The following is a 15,211-nucleotide window of genomic DNA, read 5'->3' on the forward strand; positions in this document are numbered from 1 at the left end:
ACAAGGTGAAAAGTGGGAAACATGACGTAGAAGTGAGACAAAACGGTCAGACTTACAGCCTGCAGTGTATTCTTAGCTAGTGTCAGTTTTTCTTCACAGTTCAAAGCACCGTTCTGGATTTTGTTTGCAATCTGTAGCAGCAATTCCAGCCTAAAATAAGACCAAAACCACAGTCAAGTGCAGGGCTCAATGCAGCCTAGTAAGTAATGTCAGATCCCCTTCAGGCTCTGAACCCACCTCTCTACAGCTGGTCGAAGAGATTTCTCTCGCTCCAGCATCTCAATGATGAGCTTTCCCCACTCTTCTTCCACATCGTTAGGGTGATAACCTTGAGGCAGTTTAATTCGTCCAAATTCAATCCATACCTGAAAAATCCCCAGAGATACTCTTTTAGTCCAAAAACACAGCCATGCCCTCAGGCCCCAGTTTTAATTTATTCTTCGTACATCACTTTTTGCTTCTTTACCCAGCCATTCAGCAGTGTTCCTCATTGTCTAATAAGAGAAAACAACTGAATATTTTAGCGGTACCTCACCTTAAGGTGAGAACAAAAAAATCACCTCTAAAATACAGGGACCACCTGCTTGAAATTCTTCCATTCCTTCTATATTTCCACAAATCCTCCTGTCCTCTCAATAACCCCCATTTTGGAAAGGTTAAATGCCCATCTCTAAAGCTTCAAATTCTCTAGGAATCAGAATGTGAATGAAAGTTTCTTTTCTTTCTATCCTAGGGAAAGAATTAGCTTCCTTCCGAGAAACAGCAAAACATCCACACAACACAAGATTTCTGAATAAATGTATGTCATTTTTCATTAGGCCCTTTAAAAAATAGATGATACTTCCCCTTTACCATAAATTTTCAAGAGCAGCCTGAGAAGGATGCGCAAGCTGTCACCCTGAGAACACTGCTATTAATGCAGGTTGGGAAGACGATGCAGGGAATCTGTGTAACAAAGAACAAACCCCAAGTCTCAGCAAAGGATCCTTACCTCTAATAATTTATATAATTCCTCAATTCTTCCTTTTTCTCTCTCCTTGGCCAGAATTTCTGTTTCTTTGAAGTGTATATATTGGTTATAAAGTGCCTACAAAATTAATATTTGGTGAATGAATGAACGCAAGCAACCTGGCCCAATTTTTCATACCACCTCACCCAGGTGAGCAGCAACAAGCCCTGAGACTTACTCCCTAGAGTGAATTTATAAACAACAATTTAAGTCCATGACTTTACCTTTAGTTCAACAGGGTTCTGGGGAAAGGATTTATCTGACATCAGTATTATATGCTGTTTGATCCAGGGGATGAGGGAGTCCACTCGGCTTTGGTATTCTTGCCACCTGGAGTCTACTTCCTATTGCCGAAAGGTAGATAGCACACACCTTCTGATTAGCAGCACACAAGACAAGCGCAGGAGAAAGCAGCTCAGGCCATCCCAAACCACATAAAATCCTTTCCTCTAACTGCCTATACAGCCACTCAGTTTAACACTCAGAGTCCCAGTTTCAAAGCTCCTCAAGGACTCTTAAGAAGGGATTCAATTTCCTGACACCTAGAATAGCCTATGCTGGACGTTACAAAATTAGTGATCTCTGGACTCATTCCCAGGGACCAAGGACAATAACCATGCATAAAGACGATGTGAATTCAGTTTGCCCTGTATAAAAAGCGCTCTGTATACAATGAGTGCTTAAGAAACACAGTCTAATCAATACATTCCACCCAAGCAAATCAAAGCCAGAAAGTATTTTAGCAAAGTGTTCTTTTACCGTAGCGCTGATCCCTTCTCCACCCTCAGGGACTTTGGGGAAGGCATCATAAATTGAAGACACATATGTGATTACAGACTTTTCATCTGGAGATGGCACGTCCACATCTGGATGACAAAGGATAAGAAATTTCTTAGTTAGAAGAAAGGAAACCCCCAAGGGAGGAATAATGAATATATGCCAGACACAGTCAACTTTGGTCTACTCTCACCTTCCGCATCCAGTAACCGGGTGACCCCCAGCCTTTCTGCTACTTCGAAAGCCTGTTCCAGATTCTCTCGATTACTCTGGATCTGTACTCTCTCCATATCTACCAGGTCAGGTCTGTAAAAGTCCACCAAGGCACATGAAAACCCCCCATCTACACATCACACGGGAGTTCACCCAAAGAAACCCCCTTAAAAGTATTCAGAGCTGAAAAACACTGGATAAGTTAGAAATTAGGCAGGAAATTTAGAGGAGTACTAAACCCATTTTTAATTACACTTCAAAAGCCCAGTGCTCCCTAATTCTAAACGTACATGATAGTAGGTTTGTTGGATTTCAAGGGAAAGGTATCATAAACTACTACAGAAGGAAAATTGAGGCATGTTTATGACGACTAAGAGCACAATAATTTTCATTTTTGTCAAAGTCAAAGTCCTGCCTTCCTTAACCACTCCAAGCAAGCCCCCGTTTCAGGCCCCTTGCACCTGCCATTTCCTTCAAGTCAAACACCCTGACCATAGAGGCCTGCATGGCTCACTCCTCATTTGTAGCTCCACTCCGACATCCCCATCAGAGAGGCCAGCTCTGACCACCCTGGCCAAAATGCAGCAACCCACCTTTCTCCTCCCCTCCACTGCACTCACCACTGTAAGACAGCATATATTTCTTTACCTATTGTCTATTTCCCCACTGAAAGGTAAGTTCCATGAGAGCAAGAACATTAGCTGTTTTCTTCCCTGCAATATGAGCCCAGTGCCTAGAAGAGGGGGAGTTTGATACATACTCCTTTTTTAAATAAATAAAGTGAATCAGAGGCTGGATTCTTGACTGAGGGGAAATGTGGTGTTATAACGAATTACAAACAAGACATGAGAGGAGGCCCCTCCAGGCCGACTGAAACTCTACTGTATTTACCTGTATCGGTGAATAAGTGCATTGAACATCTTCCCATCACTCCAGCAGGAGGAAAAGTTTGTGCATTTGATTCCTGTGTAACCAGCTGTCACCTTCTGGGTCCACAGGAGTAGCTTCTCCTTAGCTGACATGTCCCCTGATTCTCCACTAATGTAGATGTCAGAGATCTGCCAAAAGGTAGGACATGGAGTAATTTAGTATAAATAAGATGAAGCCTTTTAATCTTCTCTTCACATATTATGGCTCTCAGAAGAAGAGGGAGATCCAAGGCTGGCAGGACATCAGATGACAGCTTCAACATATAGTCATTCTATTTGGTAGTCAAAGGAATGCAAATGAAAATTATGAGAGATCATTTTTTACCTATCAAATTAGGAGAGGCTTTTTTTTTTTTTTAAATAATACTACTCAATACTGGAGACAATACATAAAAATTGGATATTTGCATACATTGCCATTGCTGAGTGTTTAAGGGCACAACTTCCCTGGAGGGCAGTTTTTAGTAAATGTGTATGTGTATGTGTATATATATATATATATATATACACACACACATATATATGTATATGTGTGTGTGTGTGTGTATATACATACATACATACATACTTGATAGGAAATCATCAGAGAAATGTGTAAAAAATTTTATGAAATAATGGTTAGCAACACCAAAGCAAAGGCAACAAAAGCAAAATAAACAAGACTACATCAAAGTAAAAGGCTTCTGCACAGCAAAGGAAACCATCAACAAAATGAAAAGGCAACCTATGGAATGGGAGAAAGTATTTGCAAATCATGTATCTAATAGAGTTAATAGACAAAATATATAAAGAACTTATTCAACTCAATAGCAAAGAAATAAACAATCTGGTTTAAAACTGGGCAGAAGATCTGAATATACATTTCTCTAAAGAAGACATACAAATGGCCATCAAGTGTATGAAAAGGCGTTCAACATCACTTATCATTAGGGAAATGCAAATCAAAACCATAACGAGTTATCACCTCACACTTGTTAGAATAGCTATCATCAGAAAGACAAGAGGTAAGTGTTGTTAAAAATGTAGAGCAGAGGGAATCCTGTGCACTCTTGGTGGTAATGTGTACTGGTATGGCCACTATGACATACAGCATGGAGATATCTCAAAAAATTTAAAACATAACTACCTAATAATCCAGTAATCCCACTCCTGGATATACACCCAAAAGAAATGAAAACAGGATATTGAAGAGATATCTGCACTCCCATGTTCATTGCAGCATTATTCACAATAGCCAAGATATGGAAACAACCTAAGTGTCCATCAACAGATAGATGGATAAAGCTGTGGATAATGGAATATTATCCAGCCATGAAAAAGGAAACTCTGCCATTTGTGACAGCATGGATGAAATCTGAGGGCATTTTGCTAAGTGAAATAAGCCAGACACAGAAAAGACAAATATTACATGGTATCACTCATATGTTGAATCTAAAAAAATAAAAAGTCAAAGTCACAGAAACAGAGTAGAATAGTGGTTGCCAGGGGCCAGGGGTAGGGGAAATAGGGAGAGGAATGAAAGGGTACAAACTTTCAGCTATAAGCTGAATAATATAAAACATGGGTGACTACTTAATAACACTACATTGTATAACTGAAATTTGCTAAGAGAATAAAACTTAAATACACCTTAATTAAAAATACTTTATTGCTAAAAAACTCTATCATTCGAGCCTTCAGTGAGTTGTAATCTTTTTGCCTGGTAGAGGGTTTGAAATATTGTGAGAATTACCAAAATGTGACAGAGACATGAGGTGAGCAAATGCGGTTGGAAAAATGATGCTGACAATATCACCCGACATATAGTTGCCACTAACCTTTAATTTGTAAAAAATGCAGTATCTGTAAAGTACAATGAAACCAGGTATGCCTGTGTATCAAATCACCATGATGTACATTTTAAATAAGTTACAGTTGTACTTGTCAGTTATACTTCAATAAAGCCAAAATAAAAAAAGAATGCTAATCAAAATATGATAAACATTTTACAGCAAAAAATTAAAAAGAGCTTAAACCCCAATGAGGGACTGATTGGTTACAAATTATAGCACATATACATGGTAGAATTCTTCATAGCACTTAAAAAGCTATGCTTCAGAAAATGTTACTGACTGGAAAATGATCACCATATTTTATAAAAAGAAAAAGAATACAAACAAAATAATAATATTGATTTTATATAAAGTATACAATATAGTTAAGTAATAGTCATATATATGCATAATGTATGTGGCAGATGCATATATACACCGAACTAGTAATCATAGTTATCTCTAAGTGGTAGCATTATAGGTGATTTTTATATTTCCCAAATTTTCCACATTATGCACATTTTTATATTAAGAAAAAAGTTATTTTAAGAAATCTCCAAAATCTAGCACAGGACCTACTTTAGAGATACAGCTGTCTGAGAGAAGAGAAAGTACTTGCCTTTGATTTCACACAGACCTAGGTTTGAACCTCAACTTCACCAACTATAAGCTGGACCTCAGTTACAACATCTGTAAAATGAGAATCACACCTCCTACCTTTTTCAGGACTGCTTTGATAATCAACCAGACCATACAGTCAAGCACCTCGCCCAGACACAGGGCTCAACAAAGTTCCCTTCTCTCTTCGTGTATAAATGGTGGTCTTCCTTCAGTTATTGCTTGTCTAACTCCCACAACACTGACAGTCTGTATCATTTAATTGTTACCTTACATTATGGCCATTATTTAATATATTTGATCTTATCTTCCAAAGACTAGGTTTTCTGAGGAGCTGAACTGGTAGCACATCTTAACAACAATCAGAATGATCTAAAATTAAACAGTGGGTGCTGTGAAGGGGAGCTCCTCAACACGGGGTATATCCCAGCAAAAGGTGAGATGCTGTGGAAGAAATATCCTCCAGCTCTGAGACTCAGTGATCACAGGCCTTCGGTATTATCACCCATTGCACCTTGTGCTGTGCTGGTCATATGGTGGACACTTCATATGTTTTAATTCATAATCATTTGGTTAATAAAATAATAAAAATAAACAAATAAATGTATTTGGGGGGGGTAAGACCCACCTAGAATCTGAAATACATTACTTTTTCTGACACAAACTTACTTAGCAAATAATACATAGTGTGTAGTCAAACAAGCCAAGGACCCAACAGCAATAGGTCATGGTGCTCAAGCACCATCCTGTGGGTCCAGTGTAAAGTGCTCCGCAGCAGGACCAGTTCTATCCCAGTTCTCCTTAACAGCACTTCTAGCTGTTTCTTTCAGTGTTGCCCACACTGACATGTCCCATTTCTTTCACTGTAGCGCTTCACATACACATTAAGGCAAAACATTGCTGGGAACAGAAAACAGATTTGTTGAAATGAAAGGGGACAATTTGAATAAGCAAAATGGAATATCAGTATTTGGATTCTTTACCCAAAAAAGAAAAGCCAATTTATATTGCGTACCTACAATATCACAGTCAATATCTCTGATGGCATCTCCTACCTGCCAATCACAGAATCTGTGTATATTGCATTGCAAACAGTTCAACGAACAGCTGTGTTTCAGATTCTCCATACAGCTATTATGAGACAGGGAAATGTCTGGATCCCTCAGGGGAAGGAAAAATACCCTGTTTGGATCAGGGCCCTTCCGAGACTGTGAACTGGATGAGAAAAATGGGATTATCATCACAATCATCTCGGTAATTAAATTTGGCTTTTGTCCATCTCTTCACGTAATACTCACATGTGACTGCACAGTGCCATCCTTTGCACTATGCAGAAGCTTTTACCTTAATCTCCCAAATGCAGAATTCCAGCCACAGTGTCAGGGAGCTTTCTCCCATCTGGATGTTTAAAAGGAAGCCATTTGGAGAGGAGGACAGCCTCATTACCATCTCAGAGATTAAGCTCATCTACCTGAAATCTCTTTCAACCCACACATCCCATGGCTTGATCAATTCCTCCTCTGAAACATATCTAGAAACTCAGTATGTTCCTAAAACGTCAATAAGTATTTACTGAACAACTCATCTGTGCTTAACACTATGCCCCGCACCACAGGGAAGAACAAAAAAGTCAGTCACCATGTATGCATTCTGCTGTTATTTCTTGAGCAACGACTACACTCCAGGAGCTGGGTTTAAGTTCTGGGTATCTCAAAACAAAAGCACAACAATGGGCCTCAAGTTCAAGCAGTTTAGCAGGGGAGACAATACACTATACAGGGAGAGCAACACTGTGATGGAGAGAAGCAAGTAACCCAAACCGGTGGTGCTGAGGAACTTCGCAGAGATGACACGGCACAAACGCTGAGTTTTAAGACCTAAGAAGAAATTAACCAGGTGAAAAAGGGGAAACAAAAAACCAAACGTGCTTGCCCTGAAAGAACTTAGTTGAGACATGCCATTTCTGGCTAAAATAAGGCTGCTCCAAATATAAGGCAGTCCCAAATCTTCCCAAATGACAACACACGGATAGAAGCAGGAACTGAGGAAGGGAAGCTTTGCAGCCCCTTGAATATACAAACTGTTAGAAATTTATTTACACGTGTACACATATTTAAAATTAGGCAGTATATTTAATGCGTTAATTTAGTATTCACACTTCTTTTTATCTTTACATTTCATAAAATCGTGTTATTCAAATTCTTCAACATCCATCTTTGGCATTAGTGTCTTTTTCATTAATAAAGCTACCTAAAAAATAATAAAGCTACTTTTGTGTGAATTTTCTGCAAAACATCACCTATATTTCTTTTTAAGATTTCTGAGATACAACAGTACTTTTTGGAATCCCGGCTGTCCCTAGAAATTTTATCCCCAGCCACAAGAATCCAGTTGCATAACCCTGGATTAGTTTTTTTTTTTTTAAATTCATTTTATTGGCATTTATGTATGATGTCCATAATGCGACAGCTTGGCTGTGTGGTTTTTTTTAAATAAAGAAATGATGTAGGTGATGTGTTCAGAGTTTATTATTAATGTAATTAAGACTTATTAATGTAATTAATTATAATGTAATTAAGACTTATGCACAATTACTACATTCAACACTTCAAATTAGGAGGTTATATTCTCAAGAACAATAGCTAAAACTTTCTTAGATTTTTGGTCACTCTTTTTTATTTAACCAATTTTGTTAGATGATCTCTACAAAAGTTGTTATCAATTGGACTAGAAGATGGTGACATAAATTCATTCACCCTTTTTCAAGAACTGACTATAATTTCACTGGGAGCCCAGTAACAAAAAAGACTTTATAAAAAGTCAAATACAAAGAGAATCCCTCTTTTTTGAAGGCTAACTTCTGAAGGGAAAAAAATCTTACCATATTATTTAGTTTTACGTGGTAAAGCCACATGAAAGAGTTTCATGTAATTTCAGGCCCCCAAAGAGCAACAATAGTGTAGTAAATAGTAATATTCAATAGAGGATCTCAGCAGAATGAAAAATTAGTATGGGCTAAAGTGACAAAAATATTTCTTAAAGACTTATGATTTAAACTCATCCTTGAAAGGATGTTATAGAATAGACAAAGGGAACAAGAAACGACTTCTGGGTAGAAGGTGGATATAAAGACTGGAAGCCAAAACAGGAATAGTAGATGGTTAAGAAGTTGATCTGTTAAGACATGAAAGTTCAAATTGGAAACTGACATAGCAGAGAAGATTAGACCCATTATGGAGCGGATGGAATACCAGGCTGAGGAGTTTGGAGTTTGTACATCTCTATTAAGTCTCAGGGAATGGACTAGATGTAATGAGCTAATAGATACTTGATTCAAAAGTCCTGAAGTTTCCAGTTGACTTCATCCTACTACAGAGAAGGTGTCAGACTTTGAAAACTTCCATTCAAGAAGTAGGTGAGGGCACAATGCAGCAGTTCATTACAAATGTCTGGCTAAAGGAATCTTACGGCAGGTGTGTTTATTACCAATAGAAGAGTTAGGTAAAGATTGGAGTGCTTCTTTCAATATTCAAATTCAGAGTCATGGAGGTCTCTCTAAGGAATATAAATTGGAATGGAAATCCTAGGTCACAGACTACAGGCATTTTTTGATTCTCCTAAATATTGTCAAACTACTTTCCAAATAACAGCATCAATTTATACTTCTATTCACAACGGTCTGAAGAGGTTTTTCCATCACTCTACATCCTCGCCTACACTCTGTATTTTCAGACTTGTTATTTTCTGCCAGTCTGTTGGGTATAAAGTGGTATCTTATTATTGTTTTGAGTTTTATATGTTCGATTACTAGTGAGAAAGACTCCTGAGTATGAGACATATGGGTTTCCTTTTTTTGTGAATTGCTTACTCCTGAGCTTTCCTCTATTTTTCTACTAGGGTGTTTCACCTTTTTCTTGTTTATTTGCAGGAATTATTTAAATAATAACATTAATAATACACGTAAAACACAACAAGTGTTAGTTAACTCATATAATTCTTACAAAAACCCTATAAAGTATATACTATTCTTATCCTCAATTTATAAATGAGGAAATTGTGTCACAGAGAAGTTAAGTAACTTGCACCAAGGTACCATGCTAGTAAGTAGTAGAGTTAGAATTCAAATGCAGCCAATCTGGCTCCACACTCTTAACCAGTTCACCTACGCTACACTTCATATATTCTGGACATTATTTCTTTTTTGGTATATGTACTATATATAATTCTACCATTATTTTTCTTAACTTTCCACCTCAGGGAACTAGAAAAAGAAAAACAAATGAAGCCCAGAGTTAGTGGAAAGGAGGAAATAACAAAGACTAGAGCAGAAATAAATGAAACAAAAACTATAAAGGCAATAGACAAGATCAACAAAACTAAGAGCTGGTTCTTTGAAAAGATAAACAAAAATGACAAGCCTTCAGCTAGACTCACTAAGAAAAACAGAGGACACAAATAAATAAAATCAGAAATGAAAGAGATGTTACAACTGATACCATAGAAATACAAAGGATCATAAGAGACTACTATGAAAAATTATACATCAAATTGGATTACCTAGAAGAAATGGATAAACTCTTGGAAACATACAACCTACCAAGACTGAATCATGATGAAACAGAAAATCTGAACAGACTGACTACTAGTAAGGAAATTCAATCAGTAATCAAAAAGCACCCCAACAAACAAAAGTCCAGGACCAGACAGTTTCACTGGTAGGCTCTACCAAACATTCAAAGAAGAATTAATACCAATACTTCCCAATTTCTTCCAAAAAAACAGAGGAGGAAGGAACTTTTCCAAATTCATTTTATGAGGCCAGCATTATCTTGAAAACAAAACCAGACAAAGACACTACAAGAAAAGAAAATCACAGGCCAACATCCCTGATGAACACAGATGCAAAAATTCTAAAAAAAAATTAGCAAACCAAATCAACAATACATTAAAAGGGTCATACACCATGATCAACTACGATTTATTCCTGGTATGCAAGGATGGTTCAGCATCCTCAAATCAGTCAATGTGATTCACCACACATTAACAAATGATTAAAAATCATATCATCTAAATAGGTGCAGAAGAAGCACTTGACAAAATTCAACAACCATTTATGATAAAAACTCTCAACAAAGCAGGTACAGAGGAAACATATTTCAATATAATAAAAGCCATAGCCAACATCATACTCAATGATGAAAAGCTGAAAGCATTTCCTCTACGATCAGGACAAGACAAGGATGACCATTCTCACCACTTTTATTCAGCATAATATTGGAAGCCCTAGCTAGAGCAATTGAGCAAGAAAAAGAAGTAAAAGGCTTCCAAATTGAAAAGGAGGAAATAAAACTGCCACTATTTGCAGATGACAGGATATTATATACAGAAAACCATAAAGATTCCTAAAGACATAAAAAACTGTTAGAATAGACAGTAACATTGCAGGATACAAAATCAATATGCAAAAAATCTGTTGCAGTTTTATACACTAATAACAAACTGTCAGAGAAATAAAGAAAACAATCCCATTTACAACTGCATCAAGAAGAATAAAATACCTAGGAATAAACTGAACCAAGGAGGTGAAAGACCTGTATATTAAAAACTCTAAGACACAAATGGGAAGATATTCTGTGCTCATGGACTGGAAGAATCAATACTGTTAAAATGTCTGTGCTACTTAAAGCAATCTACAGATGCAATGCAATCCCTATCAAATTCCAATGGCATTTTTCAAAGAAATAGAACAAATAATCCTAAAATTTGTATGGAACCACACACACACAAAATTGATTAGCGAAAGCAATCTTGAGAATAGAACAAAACTGGAGGCATCATGCTCCCTAATTTCAAACATTACAAAGCTGTAGTAATTAAAACAGTATGGTATTTGGCATAAAAATAGACATATAGATAAATGGAAGAGAATAGAGAACCCAGAAATAAACCCATGCATATGGGGTCATTTACTTCACAAAAAAAGGAGCCAAAAATCTCCAATGGGGGAAAGGAGAGTCTCTTCAAGAAATGGTGTTGGGAAAACTAGACAGCCACATGCAAAAGAATGAAACTCACCCACTACCTTACACCAGACACAAAAATTAACCCAAACTGGATTACAGTCTTGACCATAAGACCTAAAACCATAAAACTAGAAGAAATAATCCGGGGGCAAGCTCCCTGACATAAATCTTGGCAATGATATATTTAATCTGACACCAAAAGCAAAATCAAAAATAAACAAGTGGGACCACTTTATACTAAAAAGCTTCTACACAGCAAAGGAAACTATCAACAAAAGGAAAAGGAAACCCTTTTTGAATGGGAGAAAAATATTTGCTAATCATACAACTGACAAAAAGTTAAAATATAAAATACATAAAGAATTTATACATCTCAATAGCAAAAAGACAAACAATCCAATTTAAAAATGGGCAGAAGATCTGAATAGAAATTTTTCCAAAGAAGACATATAGGAAGGCCAACAGGTACATCAAAAGATGTTCAACATCACTAATCACCAGGGGAATGCAAATCCAAACCACAATGAGATATTACCTCACACCTGTTAGAATGGCTATTATCAAAAAAGACAAGAAATAACATGTATTGACAAGAATGTGATGAAAAGGGGACCCTTGCGCATTACTGGTGAGAATGTAAATTGGTGTAACCACTGTAGAGAACAATATGGAGGTTCCTCAAAAAATTAAAAATAGAACTACCATACGATCCAGCAATTCTACTTCTGGGCATTTATTCAAAGAAATTGAAAACACTAATTTGAAAAGATACATGCACCCCTATGTTCACTGCAGCTTTATTTACAATAGCTAAGATATGGAAAGAACTGAAGTGTCCACAGATGGATGAATGGATAAAGAAACTATGGCATATATACACAACGGAATATTATTCAGCTATTAAAAAGAATGAAATCTTGCTATTTGCAACAACATGAATGGACATCAAAGGCATTACGCTAAGTGAACTAAGTCAGACAGAGAAAGACAAATACTGTATGATCCTTCTTACACACGGAATCTTAAAGCAGCTCATAGATACAGAGAACAGATTGGTGGTTGTCTGAGGTGGGGGGAAGGGGAGGAGAATAACATTTAAAAAAAAACAACAATAATAAACTCATACATGTTAACATAAATAATGTAATCTGACAAAAAAAAAAAATTTTCCAAAACAAAATAGTGAGAAGAGTGGCAAAATGCAAATCAAAATAAAACACAGAAAAACAACTTTCCATTTGAAATGGGAAATATCAAATACACACAAAAAAGGACAGAATGGCATAGTGAACGCCTATGTACCCATCACCCAGTTTCAACCATTATCAACTCATAGCTCATCTTTTTTCAGCTGCACCCCACCCACCTCACCCCTCTCCTATTATTATGAAGCAAATTCCGCACTATCATTTCCTCCAAAAATACTTCATATGTATCCCTAAAGGGACTCTTAAAAAAAAAACATAACTACAACATCATTGTTACACCTGAAAAAATGATGATTCTTTGGTAATATTTTTAATTAAGTAAAATTTTTTGAAAAAGAAAAAATCCTTTCTTAAATAAAGCTCTAACTGTAGTGTTAACTGTCACATTCCTCCAACAGTATCATCTGTTTAATTCTGCTTTCTTCTTGTAATACAAAGCCAATATTAGTAAAACAACTTTCCCTATAATTAAAGAGGAGAAATGGGAAAAGGGATACTAACTGAAAAGGCTCAGCCCAGAAAATAATATACCAACAGATTTCTTTCTCATCATTTCTAGCCCCAGTGTTATCTGACTATTCACCCAAAATTGTAGGGACTCGAAGGGTTTGTGTCAAGGGCAATGGTGTAGGGCCAAATTCTTCACTCAACAGTATCCACAAACAGTGGGCAGGAGACTGGCACTGGGAGCCAAGATAGAAAGGGATTTTCAACAATTTTCCTTGTTCCAGGAAGCCAGGTATTGTAGCTATTGATGGCAGCTGGGAGTAGGGAGTCCTCCTGAGAGATGGACTGGGCCAGAAAAGGCCTTTGTCTGACATCAAAGCACAATTGCTGTTAACTCACTACCATCCAGCTCCAATTCCTAGCCTGCTGATCATTCTGAAAACCATTTTTGTCCCCTGGCCCCTGTCATCCTGCTTCCGTTGTTAACTATTTCCTGACAAGAGAAGAAATCAACTCTACTAGGCGACCAGAAAAGCAAACCACTCATCTTCTATTACCTAAATCCTGCACTCAGTGAGAATCAGAATCAGCTCCCATTTCTATTCTGAAAAGAAATAAACCCACTGCCAAGTTTATGTGCAGCCACGTACAGTCGCGTCATCGTGCCCTGGACTGATCGACAGGAGAGGCAATGTGGCCTGAGTTACGGAATGGCCAGACACCATTCTGGAGCGTGGATTCTTTTCTGAGGAGGGTTGTTACCCTGACATATTAAAACAAAACAAGCACCAAAAACCAAACAAACCAAAAATCAATTCGGCAGAACTGCCTGCTGTCTCCTCTTTAGGAAGGAGCTGGTGTGTGGCTAACAGCAGCTGCTCTCCTGACCCCGGCGTCCTCCCAGGACTCACACTCTAGTCAGATGCTCTTGCCTTGAGGCTCAACTCACATTTGACAGGAGGCCTGCAGTGTCAGAACATGCTGCCTCTCTCTGGCTACCACTGTCCCCAGGCCTTGTGAACAGGCCACCAATGAGAGGGCAGCTCCCTGAAGACAACGCCTTCAGAGACCAATGAGGGTTTCAGGCCCCTGTGACCTTAAGGACTTTCATCCTGAAGGGATTTCACACTTATCTTGAGAAGTTACTTCTCATCTGTCATACAGCATGGTCCGTCTGTGGTCCCTGCATCACCTGATGGACACACAGCCTCAGAGATGCGTCAGCCTTCTAAGCTGATGCCTGGTCACCTAGTTTTTCAGCCTTGACTATATAACTGAGTAGTCTGGTTGTGTCTACTCTCAAAGGGTAGAGGGATGGGATGCAGAGCTTGGCTGCCCAGAAAATGTCACACCCAGTATAATTCACATACTGAACAGCCCAGATCATGGTCCAAAGGTTTCCCCTGCCAACTGTTTCTTGAAGGCTCCTCACAGAGTTCCTCCAGAACCTTCCTGCCCCAGTGTGGAGATCCCGTATCAAAAGTGCCACCGTCACCTATGAGCCATCATCCAGAACTGATTTCCGCTAGGAGTCCCTTAACATTTTACTCCAAACTTTCCGTAAATCTCACACCTAATTATGAGCATGCACCCTGAATCATCAGGATACCTCCACAACTTCAACTTTAATGTCAGCGATGTCAAAAGAGCGATCAGTTCAGCAATTGGTTCTTCCACAACTACTCTATACCCATTCTGTACCAACCCAACCACGTTATAAATATTTTTCAATGGCCATTTTTTCCTCCAACTGTTGGGAGTCTCCAAACTCTGTAATAACAAAGGGCACTGAAATGGGCCCGTCCACGGGGGGAATTCATCTCCCAAAAGGACATTCTAAGTGCAGATCAGCATCTCTCCTCAGCCTCATGCTGTTGGGGGTAAGCAGGGTACCAGCAGGTAGGCCACACTGTCTGCTCTGCAGACATCTGGGCAACTGCCCACAGCCTGGCAAGGGAGGTGCCCTGCTTTGTTGTCTACCTCTTCGCTGCTCTGGGACCCTGAAGCTTTTATTTCTTCTGCTGCAGAGATTGATATGCTAACAAAAGTTCTTCAGTCATTGATGAACTGTAACTTCAGTCACCTACACAATCACACCTGAAGGTGCCAGACTAGGCCCTGGATCACCCAGGGTCTTGCTGAGTCCCCTCCCATCTCAGTGTCCAGATCTCCTTTG

The 15,211-nt window shown here is 38.3% G+C and overlaps 1 protein-coding gene across 20 annotated transcripts in view; it reads right to left on the minus strand.

Annotated features, from left to right (window-relative positions):
- The window catches only part of MACF1 (microtubule actin crosslinking factor 1), a 313,971-nt gene that overhangs the window by 155,063 nt on the left and 143,697 nt on the right, over window positions 1-15,211 (minus strand). For all 20 annotated transcript variants that reach the window (XM_064493716.1, XM_064493728.1, XM_064493720.1 and 17 more), the window contains 7 exons: window positions 2,891-3,057; window positions 1,980-2,092; window positions 1,769-1,875; window positions 1,234-1,353; window positions 992-1,087; window positions 238-365; window positions 57-150 (listed from right to left, as the gene is read on the minus strand). In XM_064493716.1, the coding sequence (XP_064349786.1) occupies window positions 57-150; window positions 238-365; window positions 992-1,087; window positions 1,234-1,353; window positions 1,769-1,875; window positions 1,980-2,092; window positions 2,891-3,057 (825 nt within the window). The remainder of the gene's footprint in view (window positions 1-56; window positions 151-237; window positions 366-991; window positions 1,088-1,233; window positions 1,354-1,768; window positions 1,876-1,979; window positions 2,093-2,890; window positions 3,058-15,211) is intronic.

This window comes from Camelus dromedarius, chromosome 14, assembly GCF_036321535.1.
Source record: "Camelus dromedarius isolate mCamDro1 chromosome 14, mCamDro1.pat, whole genome shotgun sequence".
NCBI classification, from domain to species: Eukaryota; Metazoa; Chordata; class Mammalia; order Artiodactyla; family Camelidae; genus Camelus; species Camelus dromedarius.